The sequence below is a fragment of the Diceros bicornis genome, chromosome 37 (assembly GCF_020826845.1).
Source record: "Diceros bicornis minor isolate mBicDic1 chromosome 37, mDicBic1.mat.cur, whole genome shotgun sequence".
NCBI classification, from domain to species: Eukaryota; Metazoa; Chordata; class Mammalia; order Perissodactyla; family Rhinocerotidae; genus Diceros; species Diceros bicornis.
In genome coordinates, this window is record NC_080776.1 from 30491659 (window position 1) to 30513590 (window position 21932).

The following is a 21932-nucleotide window of genomic DNA, read 5'->3' on the forward strand; positions in this document are numbered from 1 at the left end:
GAACATGGGATGTGTGTCCATTTATGAACGTCTTCTTTAATTTCTTTCTGAAATGTTTTGTAGTTTTTATGGTGTAAGCCTTTCACCTCCTTGGTTAAGTTAATTCCTAAGCATGTTATTCTTTCTGATACTATTATAAATGAATTGTTTTTGTAATTTCCTTTCCAGAGAGCTCATGGTTCGTGTATAGAAATGCTGCCGATTTTTGTGTGTTGACTTTGTATCCTGCTACTTTTCTGAATTCATTTGTTAGATCAAACGGCTTTTTTGTGGAGTCTTTTGGATTTTTCTACATACGACATGATATCATCTTCAAACAGAGACCATTTTACTTATTTCTTTCCAATTTAGATGCCTTTTATTTATTTATTTATTTTTATTGCCTCATGGTTCTGGCTTGAACTTTCAATACTGTGTTGAATAGAAGTGGTGCAAGTGAGCATCCTTGCCTTGTTCCTGATCTTAGAGGAAAAGCTTTCAGTCTTCCATCGTTCAGTAATATGTTTGCTGTGTGTTTTTCATATATGGCTTATGTTATGTTGAGGCACTTTCCTTCTATTCCTAGTTTGTTGAGTGTTTTATCATGAAAGGGCGTTGAATTTTGCCAATTGGTTTTCTGCATCAATTGAGTTGGTCATTTTTTTCCCCTTCATTTTCTGGATGTGGCTTATTACATTGATCGATTTTTGTATACCAGGAATAAATTTCACTTGGTGGTAGTGTATAACTCTTTTAATATGCTATTGAATTCATTTTTAATTGGCTAGTATTTTGTTGAGGATTTTTGCATCTATGTTCATCAGGGATAATGGTCTGTAATTTTATTTTCTTTTAGTGTCCTTGTCTAGTGTTGGTATCAGGGTAATGCTGGCCTCGTAAAGTGAGCTTGGAAGTGTTCCCTCTTTTTCAATATTTGACAGAGTGTAAGAAATCTTGTTTTTAATACTTCTTTAAATGTTTTGGTAGAATTCACCAGTGCAGTCATCTGGTCCTGGGTTTTACTTTGTTGAGAGATTTTTTTTTTAGATTTCTTTAAATATTAGTGACATATAACATATGTAAGTTTTAGGTGTTCAAGATGGTGATTTGTGAAAGGATTACCACAATACCCTGAGTTAACACCTCCATTCCCTCACATAATTAACTTGTTTTTTCTAGTGATCACTTTCAAGATCTACTCTCTTAACAAATTTCAAGTCTATAATATAGTATTGTTAATTATGATCACCATGCTGTACATTAGATCCCCAAAACTTGTTCATTTTACAGCTAGAAATTTGTGCAATTTGACTCACATCTCCCCATTTCCCCTAACCCCGGGACCCTGGGAAACCCATTCTTGTCTCTATTCCTTTGAGTTGGGCTTTTTTCGGTTTCACATATGAGTGAGAATATATAGTATTTGTCTTTCTCCGTCTGACTTATATCACTTAGCGCAATGCCTCAAGGTCCATCCATGGTATCTCAAAATGCAGGATTTCATTCTCCTGCATGGCTGAATAATATCCCATTATATATTACATGTATACATATATCTCACATTTTCTTTATCTATTTATCCATTGAGGGACACCTGGATTGTGTCCATGTTCTCTGTTTGTGAATAATGTTGAAATGAACATGGGGGTGCAGATATCTCTTCAGAATAGTGACTTCATTTCCCTTGGATATACAAGCAGAAGTGGAATTGCTCATTTATATATATTTCTATTTTTATTTTTTTGAGAAAATTCCATATTTTTTCCATAGTGACTGTAGCAATTTACATTCATACCATCAGTGCACAGGGTTCTCTCTTCTATACAGCCTCGCCAACACTTGTTGTCTGTTGTCTCTTTGAGAATAACCATTCTAGCAGGTGTGAGGTGATATCTCATTGTAGTTTTGATTTCATTTCCCTGATGATGAGTGATTACGAGCATCTTTTCATGTACCTGTTGACCATTTTTATGTCTTCTTTGGAAAAGTATCTATTCAGGTCCTTTGACCATTTTCATATTGTTTTGTTGGTTTCTTTGCTGTTGAGTTGTAAGAGTTTCTTATATACTGTGGATATTAACCCCTTTAGTTTGCCGATTTTTTCATTTGCTATGCAGAAGCTTTTTAGATTGATGTCATCCCACTTGTTAAGTTTTGCATTTGTTGCTTGCACTTTTGATATTATATCCAAAAAACTCGATGTCAAGACCAGTTTCATGGGGCTTTTTTCTCTATATTTTCTTCTAGTTGTTTTATATTTGGTGTCTTACCTTTAAGTCTTTAATTCAATTTGGGATCATTTTTAGAGTGGTGTAAAATAGGGGTCCAATTTCAGTTTTCTGCATGTGGTTATCCAGTTTTCCCAACAGCATTTGTTGTAGAAACTATCCATTCCCCATGGAGTCTTCTTAGCTGACTTGTCAACTGTTAGCAAACTGTATGTGTGTGGTTTTATTTCTGGGTCCTTGATTCTGTTCTATTGGTCTAGATGTCTCATTTTATACCTGTATCATACTGTTTTTATTACTATAGATTTGTAATAAAATTTGAAATCAGAAATTGTGATGCCTTCAGCTTTTTCTTTCTCGGGGTTCCTTTGGTTATTGGAGGTCTTTTGTGGATCCACATGAATATTAGGATTATCTGTTCTATTTCTCTGAAAAATGCCATGGGAATTTTAATAGGAATTGCAGAGAATCTTGAGATGGCATTGAATAGCATGAACATTTTAACAATACTAATTCTTCTGATCCATGAGCATAAGATATCTTTTCATTTCTTTGTGTCTTTGATTTCTTTCCTCTGTGTCTTATAGTTGTTAGTTTCTAGATCTTTCACCTTCTTGGTTAAATTTATTCATGAGTATTTTACTATTTTTGATGGCATTGTAAATAGGATTTTTTTCTTTATATCATTTTTTTTAATAATTTTTATTTATTTATTTGTTCCCCCAAAGCCCCAGTAGATAGTTGTATGTCATAGCTCCACGTCCTTCTAGTTGCTGTATGTGGGACTCGGCCTCAGCATGGCCGGAGACGTGGTGCGTCAGTGCGCGCCCAGGATCCGAACCCCGGCCGCCAGCAGTGGAGCTCGCACACTTTACTGCTAAGCCACGGGGCCGGCCCTTTATATCATTTTTAAATAGTTCATTGTTAGTGTAGAGAAAGGCAAGAGATTTCTATATGTTGATTTTGTCTCCTGCAGCTTGAGTGAATTTGTTTATTAGTCCTAACAGTTTGGGGAGGAGTCTTTAAGTATTTCTCTACATAAAATCATATCTGCAAACAGAGACCACTTTGTTTCTTCATTTCCAATTTAGATGCTTTATATTTCTTTCTCTGGCCAAATGTCTCTGGTTAAGACTTGCAGCAGTATGTTGAAGAGTGGTGTTGAGACTGGGCTCCCTTGTCTTGTTCTTTGTCTTAGCAAGAAAGCTTTCAACCTTTCACTGTTCAATATGATGTTAGCTGTGGGTTTGTCATGTAAACCTTTTATTATGTTCAGGTATGTTCCTTCTGTAACCCTTTCTTGAGAGTTTTTATCATGAAGGGGCGTTGAATTTGTCAAACTGCTTTTTCTGATTTGAGAGATTATTTTAGGATTTTTATCTTTCATTCTATCAATGTGGTGCATCACATTCATTGATTTGCATCATGTTGAACTTGATCATGTTGTTTGATCCTTTTTTTGAGTTTAGATAGTTTTGTTACAATGTGTCTTGGAGAAGAATGTTTTAGTTTGAAATTTTAGGGTGACTGATCGGCTTCAGGACCTTGGATGTCTACATCTCTCCCCAGATTTGGGAGGGTGTCAGCTGCTACTTTTTTGAGTCAACTTTCTTTTCCTTTCTCCCTGTCTTCTCCTCTGGTATTTTAATAATGCTTATCTATTTCTTTTCAAGGTATCCCATAATTCACACTGCCTTTCCCCAATCTTATCTGTTCCTTTTTTTTCTTTTTGCTCCTTTGACTCGATGATTTCAGATGACACATCTTCTAGTGCACTAATTATTTCTTGTACATGGTTGAATCTGATTTAGAAGGTCTCTATTGAATTCTTCAGTTCAGTCATTGTGTTCTTCAACTCTAGGATTTCTGTTTATTTTTCCTTAACGATTTCTGTTTCTATGTTGAACTTCTCACTTGTTCATGCACTATTTCCTTATTTTATTTAGTAGTCTATCTTTGTTTCCTTAGAGTTTTATGAATTTCTCAAAGAGCATTGTTCTGAAGTCTTTGTCACATAGTTCCTATATCTCCATTTCTTTGTCGGTCATTGGAGTTTTATTCTTTTTCTTTGGTGGTGTCATGGATCTTTGATTATTCATGATCCTTGTGACCTTCCATTGGTGTCTGCAAATTTGAGGAAGTAGGCATTTCTTCCACTTATTACAGACTGGCTTTAGTAAACCAAAGCCTTCACATTCAGCCCATCTAGGGGTCCTGGGTAGGCCATCTGGTGGTGTCCAGGGGCAGGCTTGTTGCTGGAGTCCTTGAGCAGCCTGGTACTGGGGTGAGTGGAAAGCTTGGGTCCACGGTATTGTGTCTGGCCCTGGGCACAGCTGGGACCCTGAGTTCACGAGTAACCCCACTGGACCCTGGTTTGGCAGGTCCTCATTGAGAGCCTGTGACCACAGGAGTCATCCAGGGCCATGAGAGTTGGCCAGAGCTGGGATGATCTGAGAGTCTTGGCTCACGGGAGCCTGCCAGAAGCCTGTGCCATGAGAGACAGTTTGTGCTGGTGTGGGCCAGAAGTCTGGATTCCTGGTAGCCTGGGGCCACAGGAGCTACCTGAGATTGCAGGAGCCAGCAGGCGCTGGGTCAAGATGGAAGACTGGGTTCATGGGAACCTGCCAGTGCCTGGTGCCATGGGAGCTGCCTGGGGCCGCCTGAGTCAGCAAGCACCTGGGTGGGCTGGGGGCTTGGTTCTGCAGAAGCCTGTCAGAAGCCTGGTTCCATGAGAGCTGTCTATGGCTGCTGGAACTGGCAGGTGGTGTGCTAAGCCACGGACCTGAGTTCCTAGTAGCCCCCGGGGAGCCTGGAGCCATGGAATCTACCTGGGGTAGATCTCTTAGAACTCAATTATAAAAAACAAAGAAGTTTGAAATGAAACTTCATTCAAAGAAATTTGAAATGAAACCATTTTCATTGGTTACCCAATGAAAATGGGTAACTAGCTGCAATGGACATGTCTCCAGGTGAAACACAGATGGCCAATAAGCACTAGATAGATGCTCAGTATCATAAATCATTAAGAAAATGCAAATTCAAAGCATAGTGTGATACTATTTCACACTCAAAATGAAGGCTATACTCCACATAATGGAAAGTAACAAGTGTTAGTAAAGATATGGAGAATGGGAAACCCACATACATTACTGGTGGGAAAGTAATTTGATGCATCCACTGCAGAAAACAGTTTGCCATTTTTAAAAATCTTAAACCTAGAATTACCATGGACCACGAGAGTCACAAGGTTGGTATGTCCAAAAGACCATTGGAAACATATGTTCAAAGAAAAACTTTTCCATGGATATTCAAAGCAACATTATTCACAGTGGTCCAAAAGTGGAACAAACCCAAATTTCTATCCAGTTATGACTGCATAAACCAAATGTGCCCTATTCATAATATAGGACATTATGGAGCCATAAAAAGGAATAAGCTACTGCTACATGCTCGGCCATGGATGAACCTTGAAACATGTGTGCTCACTGAAGTCGTCCACAAAGGCCACAGATAGCATGATGCCATTTGAATGAACTGTCCAGAATAGGCAAATCAATAGGGAGAGAAAACAGATGAGTTGTTTTCATGGGCTTGGGTTAGGAGAAAATAGTGTGAATGAGTATGGGTTTGTTTGGGGGTGTTGAAAATGTTCTGGAATTAGTTAGTGGTGATAACCACACGACATAATCATTGTACTAAATGGCACTGAACTGTATACTTTAAATGCTTACAACAGTGTATTCTGTGTTAAGTAGATTCTCCATAAAAATTTTGAATTTTTTAAATTAATCAGGGTATTGATTAATTTTAATTTAGTTAATTTAAAGTTGGTTGGGATAGTTAATAAGGGTAATTAATAGAGTTATTAGGGATAGGGCACATTGTAGCCAAGAGAGTAAATATCCGATGATGGCTATAGTAACAGATCCTAAAATTGTACAAGCAACAGTCTAAAATCCAGTCTGTTTCCATTGTCGCCAACTTGGAAAGACCAGCCATGAAAATAGGTCAGTGATCTCGGGGGCCTTGGGTATCTTTTAAAAGATTTAGGTAACATTACGCAATATTTTAACCTCTTGGGCCATCTGGTGGAGGTAGGTTTGAACTTGTGTGTTGATGTACATTCAGCAAGTGGTTCTAAGAAAGGCAAAAACCCCTCCTTCGTTGGTTGGTATAGACAATCTAGGGCCAGGCCATTCTCTAAAACCATTTAGGCAAGAGACTCATGAGACTGTTCCACAAGGGCTAGGATAGGGTCTTATGGAGTTGTTGTCGATGTTGGGTTAAGGTTTTTGATACTTCTTGGTTGCCTCAGTTACCTGATTTTGCGTGGGTAGGGCCACCGCACCTGTGTCCAGTCCAGTCAGTCAGTCCTAGTAGAACTGAACACCCAGTCCTATAGGACTGACAGTGTCTCTATGGGTTGGTGGTAGCCAGTCAGGGCAGGAACCTCAGGGGACCTGCAACCTGAGGGAAGCAGGCTGAGATAGAAACAATGATGTATTGCAGAATATAGCTTGGAGAAATCTGCTCAGAGGGCTGGGGAAGAGAGAGCCTCACTGTGTGAGAGCCTTGTGATATCAGCCTACAGTAAAACCCAAAAGTGGATGTTCCTGGTGTGAAATATTCATTACGGCCTTTGGAAGTAAAACCAGTAATTTGCACCCATTCACTAGTTACCTATGCTATATGATTTCAGGGGGTATGGTTAAAGTGTTTGTCGGCCAAGATCTGTTTGGGCCTGAGCACAAAATCACCAAGGTGGTCTCGAAGGCTACCCCAAAATGACTCCTCAAGGAGCAGTTGGGGCAGAAAGTGGGTGGAGCATTTTGAAGGAAGCCTGGGGCAAAGATGTTGTGCGATTGAGTTGGGTAAAACTGAGTGTCTCCGCAGGGTAAGCCCTTCAGCTGGGGTACAATAGGTGATTGGAGGCCAAGTGACAGACCCTGCGGCTCCTGATTCCCAGTGCACGGGCAGGCCTCTCAGCCCATTGGACATAAATGGTGGTGGTGTTTGTGAAGCATCTTGATGGCAGTGTGGAAAGTATAGGCGACGTGTGGTGGGAGACGTCATGATAGTGTCGGGAGGAGCTGTGTGTGAGATTACGGTGTTGAAGGGGAAGGACTGGAGGCAGGTGCAGTGGGTGTGTGACCAACAATGGTCAGTGAAGGGACAGCCGGGGGGTAACTGGGGAAAGCAGGGACCAGCAGAAGTCATGTGTTTAAAACAAGACACCAGACCCAAATGGAGCCGCTTAGGCTATGCCTCACATAAACAAGTCGAGACTTAATTAGACTTTTGGCCCAGGAATAGAATCTTAAACCAGTCAATCAGGAATCACCTCATGCGCAGCAGGTAGGTCATCTTCCTGATAGAACCCTGCCATCCTCTAAAGGAAAGTAACCTTGCAGTAACCAACCCGCTTTTTTATCTAGTGTAACTTCCTTGTTCTTGCTCCCTTCTGCCTATAAATTCCTTCATTTTGTAGAACTCCTTGGAGGTCCTTTCTCTCTGCTAGACTGGATGCTGCCTGATTCATGAACTGTTGAATAAAGCCAATAAGATGTTTAAAATTTACTGAATTTTATTTTGTTTTGTACCAGTTTGGTGGCAGCAGTGGGATCCAAAGGAGACGCCTGATGGCTTCGAGGATGAGAAACAGTCATTGGTACCAGCAAAACCTTTGAGTTCTCCATCTTTTTCACTGTTTCTGAGGGCTGTGGGTAAGTTTCTCTTGGATATGAGATCCACTCTGTTTGCCTTGACCTCCTGATCTACCTGGCTTTCCAGTCCAGGGTCAGTGGGTCAGTCTAGACTGACAGGATGCTCTAAGAGAGCATCAGTCTTAGCACTTGGTTAGTCAGCAGTGCCAGGCAAAGGCTTAGTGGTTCAGCTTGAGCTGCCAGATGGTTCTGCCAGGAACCCGAGTCCCTGGCCCTTAGTTAGTCCACAGTCCCCGTTTGTTGGGGTCTGCTGGGTGAGTCTGCAGTCTCCATGTGTTAGGGTCTGCTGCTTCAGTCCGTGGTTCTTGCTAATGGAGAGGAGTGGAAGAAATGTGTGCTCCATGCACATCCAATCTTTGAAAACTTCCTGCGTGCATTTTACATGCATTTTGACCTCTGTTGACTGTTGATGGGTTCTAAGGAAATGGGGAAGGCACAGTGAGGAGGAACTGTGGGTTTCTTCACGACTACCTCGAGGAGGGCCCCCCCCCCACCTGAACAGCCATCCGGCACTATTAGAAATGAAAGACATCCGATCACCGTGGATTGGAACACTCCTTATTGTGACGGTATCAACATTATCCAAAGAGATCAACAAATGCAGTGCAGTCCTTATCAAAATCCCAAGGGCATTTTGTGCTGAAATAGAAAAAAACCCATCCTAAGATTCTTATGGAATCTCAAATAAGCCCAGATACCAAAAATAATCTTGAAAGGAGATACTAAGTTGGAGGACTGATTCTTCCTGATTGAAAACTTACTATAAATCTACAGTATCAAAACAGCATTGTCATGGCATAAAGACAGCCATATTGAGCAATGGAAACAGAATTGAGAGCCCAGAAATTAACCCTCACCCATGTGATCAAATGATGTTTGACAAGGGTGCCAAGATTATTAAATGGGGAAAAGTCTTTTCAACAAGTTGTGCTGGAAATAGTGGATATCTACATGCAAAGGAATCAACTTGGACATTTACCTAACACTGTATACATAACTTGATTCCCAGTGAATCAAATACCTAAGTGTAAGAGCTAATGCTATAATACCCTTAGAAGAAAACATAAGGCAAAACTTGACAAGATAGGATTTGGTAATGATTTCATGGTTCTGACACCCAAGAGCAGCCAATAAAATAGGAAAATACATATGCTGGACTTCATGGATATTAAAAAGTTTTGTGCCTCAAAAGCCATTATCAACAGAGTAAAAGCACAACCCATAGGATGGGCGACCATATTTGCAAACCATGTATCTGACAAAGGCTTAATATCCAGAATAGTTAGAGAACTCCTAAATTCAACAACAGAAAACAAACAACTCAAATCAAATTTGAACAAAGTATATGAGTAGACATTTGCTCAAAGAAGATATGCAAATAACCAATAAGCATATGAAAAGATGCTCATCATCAGTAATCATTAGGGAAATGCAAATCAGATACACAGTGAGAGACCACCTCACATTCATTAGGATGGCATCTATCAAAAAGAAAAAAAAAAGAAGAAGAAAAAGAATAGAACCACTGTTGGCCAAGATGTGGAGAAGTTGGAACCCTTGTGTATTGTGGTGGGAATATATCGTTGCTTTAGAAATCAGTATAACAATTCCTAAAAAAAATTAAAAATATAATTATATAGGACCCAGCAATTCCTATTCTGGGTGTATACCCCACCAAGGAGTTGAAAGCATGTTCTCAAAGACATATTTCAACACTCATGTTCATGGCATCATTATTCATAATAGCTAAAACATGGAAGCCACACAAGTATTGTAATCAAGGAAGGGCTTACAGCCCAATGCACCCATTAGCCAAACAGGATACCCGCTCTTGTAGAAGGGGAAAAAGCTTTATTACGAGGTTGGCCAGCAAAGAGACGAAGGTTAAATCTTTCTCCCCAATGGGCTGTTGAAAAGGGCTTGAAAAGGGCAAAGGAGCGGGTGCAGTAAGTTTGGGAGCAGTCCTAGGCATTTTGTGCAAGCACAGATTTTCATGTTCTGTCACACATCCCACGTTCAAAAGATGGTGTCCTTAACATGATTGGCAGGGGAGTTCTTGGTCCCCCAGTTCATCCTCCAGTCACTTATTTTGTGCAAGCACAGATTTTCATGTTCTGTCACACATCCCACGTTCAAAAGACGGTGTCCTTAACATGATTGGCAGGGGAGTTCTTGGTCCCCCAGTTCATCCTCCAGTCACTTATGCAGTTGCAGTTTGAGTCTTGCAAGCCGTCTTGTTGTCTCATTGGTTCAAAGTAGTTGAAACTTGCTTAAGGAAGAGAAATGGAGTTTCTGAAAAGCAACTCTCGGCCCAAGATTAAATCCTTAGTAAATATTATATGGGATATGGCTTAAAAAAGTAGTCTCCAGGGTACTGTTGAGAAAAATCTGGCTGGGGCCCCATTTTATTTTGGGCTTGGTTGTGGGCCTTGCTATGGTATCTGTCCAGGGATGTATGGATGAGCAAAATGTGCTATATACGTACAATGGTATATTATTCATCCTTGAAAAATGAAGGAAAGTCTAATATACGGCACACCATGGATGAACCTTCAAGATATTACTCTAAATGAAATAAGCTAGTCACAAAAATACAACCTTGTGTGATTTCCCTTCTAGAGCTTCCTGAAATCACCAGATTCAGAGAGACAGAAAGTAGAATGGTGTTTGCCAGTGGGTGGGAGGAGGGGGAATGGGGGATTATTCATGAATGGGTATAGAGTTTCAGTTTTGTAAAATGAGAAGTGTTCTGAAGATGGATCGTGGTGATGATTGCACAGCAATATTAATGTCTTCAATACACTTCAATACACATTAAAACATACTTAATGTATCTATGGGGCCTGATGACTTGTCCTGGCCGAGCACATGCTTGTGCTGTTGCACATCTTACCCCTCACTGTGCAGTTGGGAAACTGGCCTAGAAAGAGGCAGGTACTGTCCCAGACCACAGGAGGTCATCAGAGTCCTGAAGACTAGAGAGAGCTCCAGCTTACTTGGCCAAGGCTCCACCTCTTCCCTCAGGTTTCCTTTGGCAATGAGTGGCTTTAAGACCCTAGAGGATTGCTGCGCACCCTTTTCCATATGGGGTCATTTTCCTCTCCTCATCATCACACCTGCACAGGCACACTCCGTCATACTTGACTTCTCATATGGAGAACACTGAGGTGCAGTCAAGAAAGAGCTGACACCGGGGATGTGACAAGAGGCAGGAGGGAGAGAGGTTGGAGGCAGCTCTCCCACGGGGCAGTAGCATCCGTTCTCCTAGATTCGTGCACAGGGGCCCAGAGATGGGAAGAGGAATCCCTAAGGTTCCTAGGTGTCTACCTGTTCCAGATCCATCCCTGGCCCAGCCTGGGGATCACAGGACTGGGGTCCTGCAGTCCACCTCTGTGGGCACCCAAAACTGTGATGAGCCCATCCTCCCTTTGTGTAGGCATTGGGAACAGGAGAGAAGATCTCAGTGAGGGTCCTCCTGTATAAAGTGGAGTGCATCCAGCGAGTGACTCCAAGTGTTCCATGCACTCACTACATGTCTGTTGGACTAGGTTCTCTGTTGATGACCTACTGTGCTCTGAAACCCTGAGAAAATGATTTCCAGCCCCTGGAGATCCTTTAGAACTGACGAGGCTAGGGGGCTTGGGTGGATGAGAACTGAGGATAAGGAAGAAGATGCCAGAGCACTGGACACCAAGTCCAGAGTCCAGGGAGAAGACTAATCCTTGTTGGACCCTTGCGGTCCTCATCTGGAAGTAGGGGAAATCATTGTCATGGCTGCAGTTAGGATGCCTTAGGAGTGAAGAGGACACCTGGTGGGGAAAAGCAAGAGAGGTGCACGGTAGGCTCCCGAGATTCCTCCCACTCCCTCGAAGCTGACAGGTCCTGCTGCTTTACCCCTGGGACCCTGGAGAGCATCTGCCTTGAGGACACCTGAAGAAAGATTCCTTTCTGTTTGGAGTTCCGGCCTGGGCAGCAGTGCTAGTTCTGGCCACGAGGGGGCGGGCAGCCTCTTGTGTCAGTGGTGGCCAGTGAGTTTTTGCTTTTATTTTTTTTCAGTTGTATTGAGGTATACTTGATATACAGCACTAAGTTAACATTGCTGTGTGGTATATTTGAAACTTGCTAAGAGAGTAGATCCTAAAAAGTCTCATCATCAGGAAACAATCTTTTTTTCTGTTTGGTGATTGATGTTAACTAAACTTATTTTGGTAACCATTACATAATATATATATATATCAAGTCATTCTGCTGTAATCCTGGAATTTACTTGGTGTCCACTGAACTATTCTTGAGCTCCTGGAGCAGCGAAGAGTCAACCAGAGGTCTTTCTGGCTGTCCCCCTGCCTCAGAAACAACTTGTACCTCCTATTACTAGTGTTCATCTCCACAATGAAAGTTGGTCAAAAGCAGGGGGCGGGGTGCAAGATCTACCCATATACTCATTCAGCAGCTGTGTCCTGAGCACTCACCCTGTGCCAGGTGCCCTGGTGGGCTGAAGTGCAGGATGAAAATGACCAAGTGGTCCCTGCCTGCCGGGAGCTCACAGTCTAGAAGGGAAATGGACAAAAGCAAAGACATGAGAAAGAAAAGAGCAAGTGCTGTAGAGAAACACAGCAGGGGGCTGTGAGGGAGGGCTGGGCGTCACTGGGTAGGAGGGTCTGAAAGACCTCTCTAGGGTGACATTTTCTGGGACCGGAATGACAAGAGGGAGTCAGCCTTGCACAAGTCTGGGAGCAGTGTGTCAGGGAGATGGCACCACTGGTCCTGAGTCTCACAGGCAGAAGTGAGTTTGGCCAGAGGAGGTTAGAAAGGTGGCCAATGCAACTGGAGGGAGGCTGGGAGAAGAGAACAGGAGCTAGGGTGGAAGGTAGGGCCAGGGCCTGGTAGGCTGTGTTCGTTACCTTTCCCTCTCTGACTTCATTGCCCCTAACCTTGCATTTCAAAACAACAAATGTTGACAATCTCACAATTTGTGTGGGTCAGCAATCAGGCATGTTTTAGCTGGGTGCCTCTGTCTCAGTGAGTTTAACAGATTGGGGCTGTGGCCTCAACTGAGGCTCGACTAGGGGAGGACTGGCCCACAAGTTCACTCTCAGCCTTCAGAATTCATTTTGTATTGAGAGCCTGAGTTCCTTTCTGTCTGTTGGCCCAGGCACTCCCTTGCTTCTCTCTTCAATGTGCCTCCACATTGGGCAGCCCCAATACACCGGTATTTGATTCCTCACTTCCAGGGATTTGACAGAGTGAGAGAGAGAGAGATGGCACATGAGAGAGGGAGTAAGAGGAAGTGAGAGACATTTTTAGTTAAAATTTAGACAAGACATCCCATCACTTTGGCTCTTATTATGTTCAGAAGCCAGTTACTAACCTCTTTGTGGTTCCACGGGGAAGTGTATAACATGGGTGGGGCTTACTGGGTACCACTGTGGAGGCTGCCCACCTCATAGGCCAAGATGAGGCACTTCGGTCTCATTCTCCATAAAACAGGAAACAATTGAATGGTTTTATGCCACAGATGGCAATATCTGAATTTCCATTAGTTGCAACCCCCTCATGGTGTTGACCTGAAAATGAGGCCAAGTTGGAAGTGACTGTCCCAATATCACATTCTTGGAGCCCAGGCCTGTTTTGAGTGGTGTTCTGTACTACATCCCACCCCTCCTTGTTATTCTTCCATCTCTAAGTTTGTGCCTTAGGTACATGTGACACCAGCCCACAGGGGTAATAGATATTATCTCATATACACCGGGTGATGTCCCTAGGAAGTAGATTCTAGCTTGATTCCCATGGTGCAGGTTTAGAGACTGGGGAGGACCTGAGAGGCACAGGGACTATCCCAGGATGAAGAAATAGTAAGGAAAAGGAGGTCTGCATTCATCTCTGTCTCCTCAAAACTAGGTCCCTAGTTAGGTTTCCAGGGACCTGTGGGTAGGGCTATGTGGTCTCATTGTGTACAGTTCAAGAGATGACGTGGGGTCATAGACCTCAACAGATCTTAGAACTCTGGTAACCAGGCACCCACATTGCCCCATCCACCTCACTTGATTGGAGACAGTCAACAGGCAAAGATGTTTTGTTGTTGTTTCCCAACTTTTGGAGGATCTGGGCTCAAAAAATCCCAGAAAGAGAATCTTTTTGGTAGTTGGCGATGTTGGCTCAGCCTTAATTCTTGACGCCTCTGGGCATCTGGCAGGAGGCTGTGAAAGGTAACACGGGGCAGCCCAGGGGAGGCTAGTGCAGGCCAGGGCACAGCTGTGATCCCACCTGATCAGCCCCACACCCCTTGCCCCTCTTTGTGTGTGTGTGTGTGTGTGCATGTGTCTGTGAGGAGGAGAGAAGGCAGGACATAAGGGGCGGGTCATTCCTGAGCAGGTGCTGGTTGTTAGGTGTCGGAAACCTAACAGCTAGGTCATGTTCATACTTCAGGCCATGCCTGGCAGCATGAGAAGGTGAGCACCTCTACTCATATTGTTACCGAGCACTAGAGGATTCATCTCCTTCCCTCCCTGACCAGAGTTCTTTGCAGAGATGCCCCTCTGTGCCTGAACTGAGGAACAGATATTCTCTTGGTGGTTGGCCCCAGTGGCAGTGTGCAGGCAGCCCCTGATTTCTTCTGGCCCAGTTCCCAGGCAGTCTTTGCAGAACTCCACTCATTAGGTTGTCGAGTAACTGCCCAATGGTTTCAACTCCACAAACTCACTAGACAAGGGGCAGGTACATGAGGCCACCCACACTTTCCAGTGCTGCTCTGAGATGAGAGCAGGAGCAGAGGGTCTCCACACTCAGGAGCTTGAGATGATGAGGTTGGACTAGAACTAGGGAGGGACCAGACTCAGGCTGTCCCTTTTTGAAGCTAAAGGGGATGTACATGAATGTCACCTTGCCTGGCTAGGAGATGAGCTGCCGTGACCCTCTTACCCTTGTCCGGTGTGAGCTTCTGGAGGCCACTGAGGCAGAGCCAGATGGTAAGGGGGACTGCAGGCTGGGTATTCCTGGAAGGGAGTGGGATCTTTCTTGTGTTTAGAAGGTCACATGGAAAGTCAGCTATGTGGGTGAATCTTTGTTTTTATCCCACTCCAGCGTCAGCTGCTGAGCTCCAGCCAGCGGCAGAAGAAGAGCAGTGGGCAGTGGTGGAGGTAGAGCTGGCTCCAGCTCCGTTGACACCACCCCCTCTAGCACTGGAGCCAGTGTCCCCTCCACCAGCAGTGTTGGAGGTGGAGCAAGGGCCAACATGGGCTCCAGCAGGAGTAGGAGCTGCTTAGCTAGAGTCACCTGGACCATCATTTCTAGTGAGAAGTCCATCTCCACCTGTGGCTCTTAAGGAGCGTGAGAAGCTTAATCTCATGGCCTTCCCTCCTAAGCTGGTGGTGGAGCAGTTTACCATGATGGATGCGGTGAGCAGCTGGGCTTTCAGGGTGGTGTGGGGCAGGCCTTCCCTCTGCTATCGTTGCCCCAGACCTGATCCAGACTCCTATGATCTGGGCCCAAATCCAGGCTCCACCCTTTACCAATCATAAGACCTGGGCAACTTTCTGAACACCCAAGCCTTTGCTGTCCACCTGCAGACCGTGGAGGTGGACATTAAGAGGACCTGTTGCACAGAGTGACTGTGCCAACTCCATGAGGTAGAAGAGATGGAAAGCTGGGTGGGCCCTGGCCCATCTGTGCAGGGAAGGGCTCACTGTGTACAGCCTGGACCCTGGTGGCCCAACCGTCTGCTCAGGAGTCTCAACAGCCTCAGGACTTATTAGACGCCTGATGTGTACTCCACTACAAGGGAGACAGACAAGGCCTGTGGGTGTAGCTGCCACGCGGGGATGTGCATCAGAATGTGGAGTGGGACCAGAGGGGGGATCAGGGTATTGGAAGATGCCCCCTTGGGATGAGCCTAGTTGAGCCACCATCTGGAGCTTGGAGTTAGCCAGCACGGGCTGGGTTCAAATGCCCCTCTCCCTTCCCTGCCAGTATTGGGTCCTGGGTCATCCTGTGCTGGGTGTCCTCAGTGGACAGAGAAGAAAAGCCAGGGACTGTCACAAGGCTCAGGCCACATCCTGAGCTTTCTGAGCTCCAGCTCTAAACTGTGACTCCTGTGTGGGACTTTGGGGGCTGTAGGCACAGACCTGGGGTGTGGCAGGGCTCGGTGACACTCCCCCTGTTCTCCAGGAGCTCTTCCAGAAGGTGGTGTCCTCTCCGTGTCTGGGCTCCACCTGGGGCAAGAGGAACAAGCCCGGCAATGAGCACCAGACACCCAACGTCCAGGCCACCGTCGACCACGTCAGAAGGGTGGCCAGCTTCGTCATCATCCCCTGCCTCGGGGACCCGAGCAAGACAGCCCAGGACAGGGTGAGGGTGGTGGAGCGCTGGATCCAGGTGGCCCAGGTGTGCTGTGGGAGGCCCAGTGGAGCCCCTCTCTGAAGCCTTGGGAACTGCCTCTCCACATTTATCAGCTCCCAGGATTGCAGTGTGTGGTCTAAGCCCCTGCACAGTCCCTAGGACCTTCCTGCCAGGGGCCCGCTGACTTTAACTCCAGGTCCCAGTGAGAGGATGCTCACTTCCTACCTGGCTCCTTCCCTGGGTTGAGCTAAAATCCTGCTCCCTGTGAGTGTTACTCTTTGGGTCCTAAATGTGCCCTTCTGGGACTCCCTGAGCATCTGTCTCATCCAGGAGGGGAGATTTAAATAGAAGGGTACTGAAGCTAGAGCAAGCTGGGCTACAGTGCCCCACCTCACAGCTCATTCTCTTCCCTTCCCCAGGAGTTCGAGATCCTGAAGAACTTCTTCTCGTCCTGCACTGTCAACTCTGCTCTGCAGAAAACCTTCACAAGCCACCTGAAGAACACACGGGGGAAGTTTCCCGGTGGGTAGGCCTCTCTCCATAGGAGGACCAGGGTGGATGGGGGATCTCTTGTATGTCTGCCATTGGCCCCTCAGTCAGCTGGGAACTCCTGGGAGGCAGCAAATGCTGGGGACAGGGCCTGGGCCTCGGCAGGGGGTCTCTAAACCTTCCGGGGTCCTTAATGCACCAGTTCTGCTTTAGGACTCGGCTTCCCTAAGTGTCAGGTACTAAGTTGAGCCAAATTGGAGATTTTCAAGTGTTTATAGCAACAGAACCCCATGCCCAGTTGAAACTCAAAGCAGTCAAAACAGAGCTGTTCTGTAGAACTGGGGAGTGGAGACCCCAGTGACCAACAGGAGAGCCCCCTCCCAGTACCATGAGACCTTAGCGCTCAGAGGAGCCCAGTGAGAACACTCCTTCAGGCAGTTTGAATCTCTTGGGTTTGCAAAGAAAAGGGATTTGCATTCAGACCCCTCACATTATTCCTAAATTTATCCCTCGTTCTTTCCCCTCCCCTGAGAGAGAGCTCTGAAAATCTTAAGTAACTCAATAGTCAAGACAAGTCCTTGAGCAGAGAACTGATGATCCAGGTAGAGTGGAGGCTGGGGGCTGGAAAGAGAGGAGGGGTGCGGAGGAGGGGCACTGGGCAGGCTGTGGTTTTGATAGTTTCTCCCTTGAACTTTCTCTGAAACATTCCCGTCTATCTCATCCAGATTAACAAGCAGAGGGATCTGTTCTGCCCATGGGCAGGTGGGGTGCCATTTGTGGGCGGGAGGCCCTGGTCATGAGACACAATGGTGTTGGCTGGGCTGTTCCAGGAGGAGTTGCCGAGCTGGCGCCATCAACAGGTCTCTGGCTTCCATGTATGTCCATCCTGCTGGATGTAGCTTCTTCCAGGCTGTTGGGTGGTTGGGGTGGGTTTAGCCCTCAGCCTAAACCTATCCTCAGGAAGCCAGGACCCTGCTGCTCCTTCTATCTTCACCACATCTCCAAGGGGCTGCATCCTGCCTGCCCCAGGGATGTGCGTGGCAGAGGATTCCCATGGCCCAGGTGGAAAAACAGGCTGCTCATCCTCAGGTGAGAGATGTGTGTGCATTCTGGGACTCCCCACTGGACCCCTAGAGCAGTCACTTCACTTGAATCAACCACAGGAGTCTAACCTGAGTGCCTGGTTGGCAATGACATATGCCCCCAGTGGCTTATGAGAAGCGTCTAGGCAACTGATGGATTCTTAGTGGATCCTGCTGAAAGGACCTTAGGAGCTTCATGTAAACGGGGAATCAAAATGTCCTGTCATCCCCTTCTCTGTTGATCAGAGGTGGCACCTTGGAGGTCCAGTTCTTGAGTGGATAAAGAAAGAGTTCAGGGGCCGTCCCTGTGGCGCAAGCGGTTAAGTGCGCGCACTCCGCTGCGGCGGCTCAGGGTTCGCCGGTTCGGATCCCGGGTGCGCACCGACGCACCGCTTGTCGACCTATGATGTGGCAACGTCCCATATAAAGTGGAGGAAGATGGGCATGGATGTTAGCCCAGGGCCAGTCTTCCTCAGCAAAAAAAGAGGAGGATTGGCAGATGTTAGCACAAGGCTGATCTCCTCACGAAAAAAAAAAAAAGGATTCAGTGCAGGGGAATGTCCTGAGGCGTTCCTTGGGGAGGAGAAGGCTTTGGCTTGGCCTCTGGCCCAGCCTGGGGCCCAGACACTCCACGGGACTGGGGCAGGCAGGAGCCACTCAACCAGACTCCCAAGACACCCCGTCCTCTCCATCCATGACTCAGCCCAGGACCAAGCTTTGAGAGCTCAAGGGACAGGACTCTTGTCAGTGGTGGGGCTGGGGGTTAGGCAAGGATGTTGGAACAGGGCCTCTGACTGAGAGGGGCAAGCGGCCTCTCTTCTGTGGGCCCCTGAGCAACACACTGCCTATGTTTGGGTCTCTGTCTCCTCATCAGGGAAATGGAGGGATGGTGATTGTGTGGTGCAGGCCTCACAGGGTGGTGTTGAGGTAAGAGGGAGGAAAGGAATGTGGGAGCTTTCTGCCTACTCCACCTGGAGGGGTGAGGGCCAGAACAATGATGACAGTCTTGTGACACTGAGTCCTCATGAGAACCTGTGTGGTAGCCGGAGTTCTCACACTTTCCAGATGAGGAAACAGGCTCAAGGAGGCCAGGCCACAAGCCCAAGCTCACACCCAGAGTGAGAGTTGGAGCTGGGCTTGTTCTGGAATCACAAGACCTTGGAGGATGGAATGACATTGGTACCAGTTGACTCAAGTCAGATGTCCAGTGTCGGAGGCCAGTGGTGCTGGAGAGAAATGGGGTGAGGGGAGTATGGCCTCACTGACACTGTCCTCGACCCTGGCAGGAGGGGCCCTCCACGTTTGCTCCCCCAGAGAGCAACCCCCAGAGAGTGCAGGAGAAGCAGCAGCAGCGGCAGGTTAGTGTGCCTGTGGGGGAGGGGCTCTGTGCTCCCAGCTGGAGGCCTGAAATCAAAAGATGAGGGCCCTTCATCTTGGTGCCACAGTGTCTGAATCCCCCAGTAGAAGTGACCAAGAGGAGGGCCTGGAAGAGCTGGTGCAGGATGAGTGTGTTTTGGGGAGGGCAAGGGACTGCACACCCTGTGATTTGCCAGAAGCCGGCCCTGGGAGGTGAGGAGGAGGAGTGTGGTGTTCTTGGGGTGTGAAGGGAGTAGGAATTGACGGGAGGCTGCTGAGGGTCCTAGGCTGCTCCTCGTGGGAACCCTGGGGTGGGCCAGGTGGCTGAGTGTGGGGACTTTTCAGGAGAGGGTCTACATGGGGTCGACTTGAGAGCAAAGGTTCATCCCACCCACACCCCGATGTCACAAGGTGTTGTCCCCTATCTTGGAACTCTGCTCAGTGACCTGCTGATGCTGCACCTGGTGATGGGTGACTATTTCGAGGTGGGTGCACCTGAGGTCTAGGCAGGAAGGACCAGGATTCTGAGCCTTGGGATGCGGGAGCCCCCGAACTGAGCTCTGAGTTCTCAGCACTTGGCACATCTCCTCTCATGAAAGCCTTGCAGCCACCGCTGGCAGCTGGGGCATCAGGCCTATTTTAGCGATGAGTGAACAGAGTTTCTGCCAGAGAAACCCATTCCAGTTACCCAGGCTGGGGAAGCTCAGAGTTGCCTGATGGCAGAGCTGCGTGAGGTTTTATCTGAGCTGGACTCAGCCTGTAACTCCCATGTTGCCCATGAAGGGAGAAAGAAGTCGGCCCCCCCCAAGTCAGGAAGCACATAAGTGCCTGAGCAGTCCCCTCTGCCTGAAGCCTCAGCCTCTAAGTCTGTCATCAGAGAGAGTTGTGCTGCCAGGTCCCTCAGTTACACCCCCATGTCCTCCTCCTCTGGAGCCCAGAGGCAAGCCTAGGTCCAAGTCCTGTTTTCTCTGCATGCCTGGCCCCCTCTGGGGATCTGGCAGTAGTGCAACATGAGAAGGGGTGGGCATAGGGAGCTAGTCAGGCTAGGGGTCTTTGTCTGATGTACTCTGGCTGTCTACCTTCCAGGGGAATGGGATCAACCTTGAGAAGAGTACTGAGGAGCAGCTGTGGCACTCCCTGCAGGGGAGAGGAAGGAGGTGGAAATCAGAGACCTTCTGGGCAGAACAGTCCTTGGCTTCACCCGCTGTATCTTACATTGAGTGGAAGAGTTTGATACCAGAGAAGTGGGAGACCCATCCAATTGGCGGGTGGGTTGAGGGGAGGATGGCATCAAGGAAATCTTCCTGGAGGAGGGGTTGATTATTCCCATTCTGAGAACTGGTAGATCCTGGATGGAACTGGAGGGAAGGATGGTTTCCAGGACTGGTCCCCTGCCCCACTCCTCACCTCCAACAAGACCCCTGCAGCATCCCCCACCCAGGCCCTGTCTGCATCCTCTCCTTCCCTCTGGTCCCAGGAATACCGAGTCATGAGGGAGATCCTGCTGCTCCAGGAGGCTGCAAAGAATTACAAGCTAGAGCCCGAGGGAGCCATTTGGGGCCTCGTTCCAGGACATGGAGTTGCTCAACGAGAATGAGAGGTGAGGCCGGGCAGGAGTTGGGTGAGGGCAGGGGTGGACTCTCCCTGTTGGCCAGTCCAGAGAGCCTGTCTCCATGGTGCCCCACTCATCCCCCGGCCTGATTACATGGTGATCTCTGGGACACCCAGACTCCAGCTGCTGGGCAGGCAGTGGGGGGACCCCTGAGGTGTGGTTCCTGGTAGGCTCACAGGTGCCTCTCTGTCCTGTAGCTACACCTTGTCCTGCCAGCCAGAGCGCTAGACCTAGTTGGCCTGCAGAGTACGCAAGGCCAAGAAGAACCGGCCATCATCAAGGTCAGGGGTGAGTGAGTGTCTGGGCCGGGGTGACTGACTCCTAGGGGTTCAGTAAGGCTTTGGGCTAAGCGTGGCCTTGGGGAGTCGGATAGCTGGCACTGGGATCCCAGCTCCACTATTGACCAGTCCTGTGACTGGGGTGACTCTCTTCAGCTTCCTGAGACTCCGTTTCCCCCTCTGTGAAATAGGTAATACTAAATGATCGCTCACGTGGCAGGGACAAATGGGGTACTGGTGGCTGACAGCACTGAGCACAGGGTCTGGAGCACCCAGTGCAGTGGGGACATGGTGGGGGGCCATGATTCTGAGGGAGGCCACGCAAGATAACCCGACTCTTCTACTCAGCCCCCAGGCCCCAACCCCGAACCCCATACCAGTGGCCGATCACAGCCCCATCCTCAGCAGCGGGGACACAGCTGGGATGCTTGCGATGCACAGGGTCAGCTCCTCCCATTTGATGGGAAGGGGAGCATTGTAAGCTGATTCCTGGGGTCCCCTGAAGCCCAAGAGAGAAGGGATGACCCCATCCCAGCTCCCTGACATCTCTACCTCAGCACCTACTCACCCATTGGGGAGAGACAGTGGTTATTTGTTGTAAATAATAAATGACATATTTGAATATTATATTAAAGTCCTGTTCCCTTTACAGCTTGGGAGTTGTGGTGTGGTTCTGTCGCTTTCTGTAGGCATGTAAGTGAGACACAGAATCTCACATTTCTCCTTGAATCAAGAACTCTTCTGGGCCGGCCCCGTGGCTTAGTGGTTAAGTGCGCACGCTCCGCTGCTGCCGGCCTGGGTTCGGATCCCGGGCGCACACCGATGCACCGCTTCTCCGGCCATGCTGAGGC

General features: G+C 47.4%; 2 protein-coding genes and 1 long non-coding RNA gene across 11 annotated transcripts in view; all 3 read left to right on the plus strand.

Annotated features, from left to right (window-relative positions):
* Window positions 1-21732, plus strand: part of LOC131399215 (ral guanine nucleotide dissociation stimulator-like 3) — a 116127-nt gene extending 94395 nt beyond the window's left edge. The window contains exons 2-7 of one of the 6 annotated variants that reach the window (XM_058533403.1): window positions 7811-7930; window positions 16684-16786; window positions 17714-17842; window positions 19122-19193; window positions 20278-20459; window positions 21001-21296. In XM_058533403.1, the coding sequence (XP_058389386.1) occupies window positions 17807-17842; window positions 19122-19193; window positions 20278-20459; window positions 21001-21031 (321 nt within the window). In that variant the 5' untranslated portion in view covers window positions 7811-7930; window positions 16684-16786; window positions 17714-17806 and the 3' untranslated portion in view covers window positions 21032-21296. Of the gene's footprint in view, window positions 1-7810; window positions 7931-16683; window positions 16787-17530; window positions 17843-19121; window positions 19194-19505; window positions 19677-20277; window positions 20460-21000; window positions 21297-21429 lie in introns of those variants that run through there. The other 5 variants (XM_058533404.1, XR_009217076.1, XM_058533402.1 and 2 more) reach the window with 5 other exon arrangements.
* LOC131399217 (uncharacterized) overlaps window positions 1-21932 on the plus strand; it is a 258978-nt gene that overhangs the window by 209149 nt on the left and 27897 nt on the right. The window lies entirely within an intron of this gene.
* On the plus strand, window positions 15241-16438 carry LOC131399216 (ral-GDS-related protein-like). Of its 2 annotated transcripts, none has more exons than XR_009217077.1 (2): window positions 15241-15324; window positions 15425-15510. XR_009217077.1 is itself a non-coding variant. In XM_058533408.1 (2 exons), the coding sequence occupies exons 1-2, from the start codon at window positions 15274-15276 to the stop codon at window positions 16343-16345; spliced, it is 303 nt and encodes a 100-aa protein (XP_058389391.1). In that variant the 5' UTR covers window positions 15241-15273; the 3' UTR covers window positions 16346-16438. The 2 variants fall into 2 exon arrangements, 1 of the variants encoding a protein (XP_058389391.1); XM_058533408.1 differs by lacking the exon at window positions 15425-15510 and adding an exon at window positions 16094-16438.

Excerpts from the sequence above, each read along its gene's own strand:
- LOC131399216 (XM_058533408.1), top strand. The coding sequence starts at position 15,274 with ATGGCCTTCCCTCCTAAGCTGGTGGTGGAGCAGTTTACCATGATGGAT. Across the intron at positions 15,325-16,093 it reads AGTTTACCATGATGGATGCG|GAGCTCTTCCAGAAGGTGGT; the intron begins GTGAGCAGCTGG and ends CCTGTTCTCCAG.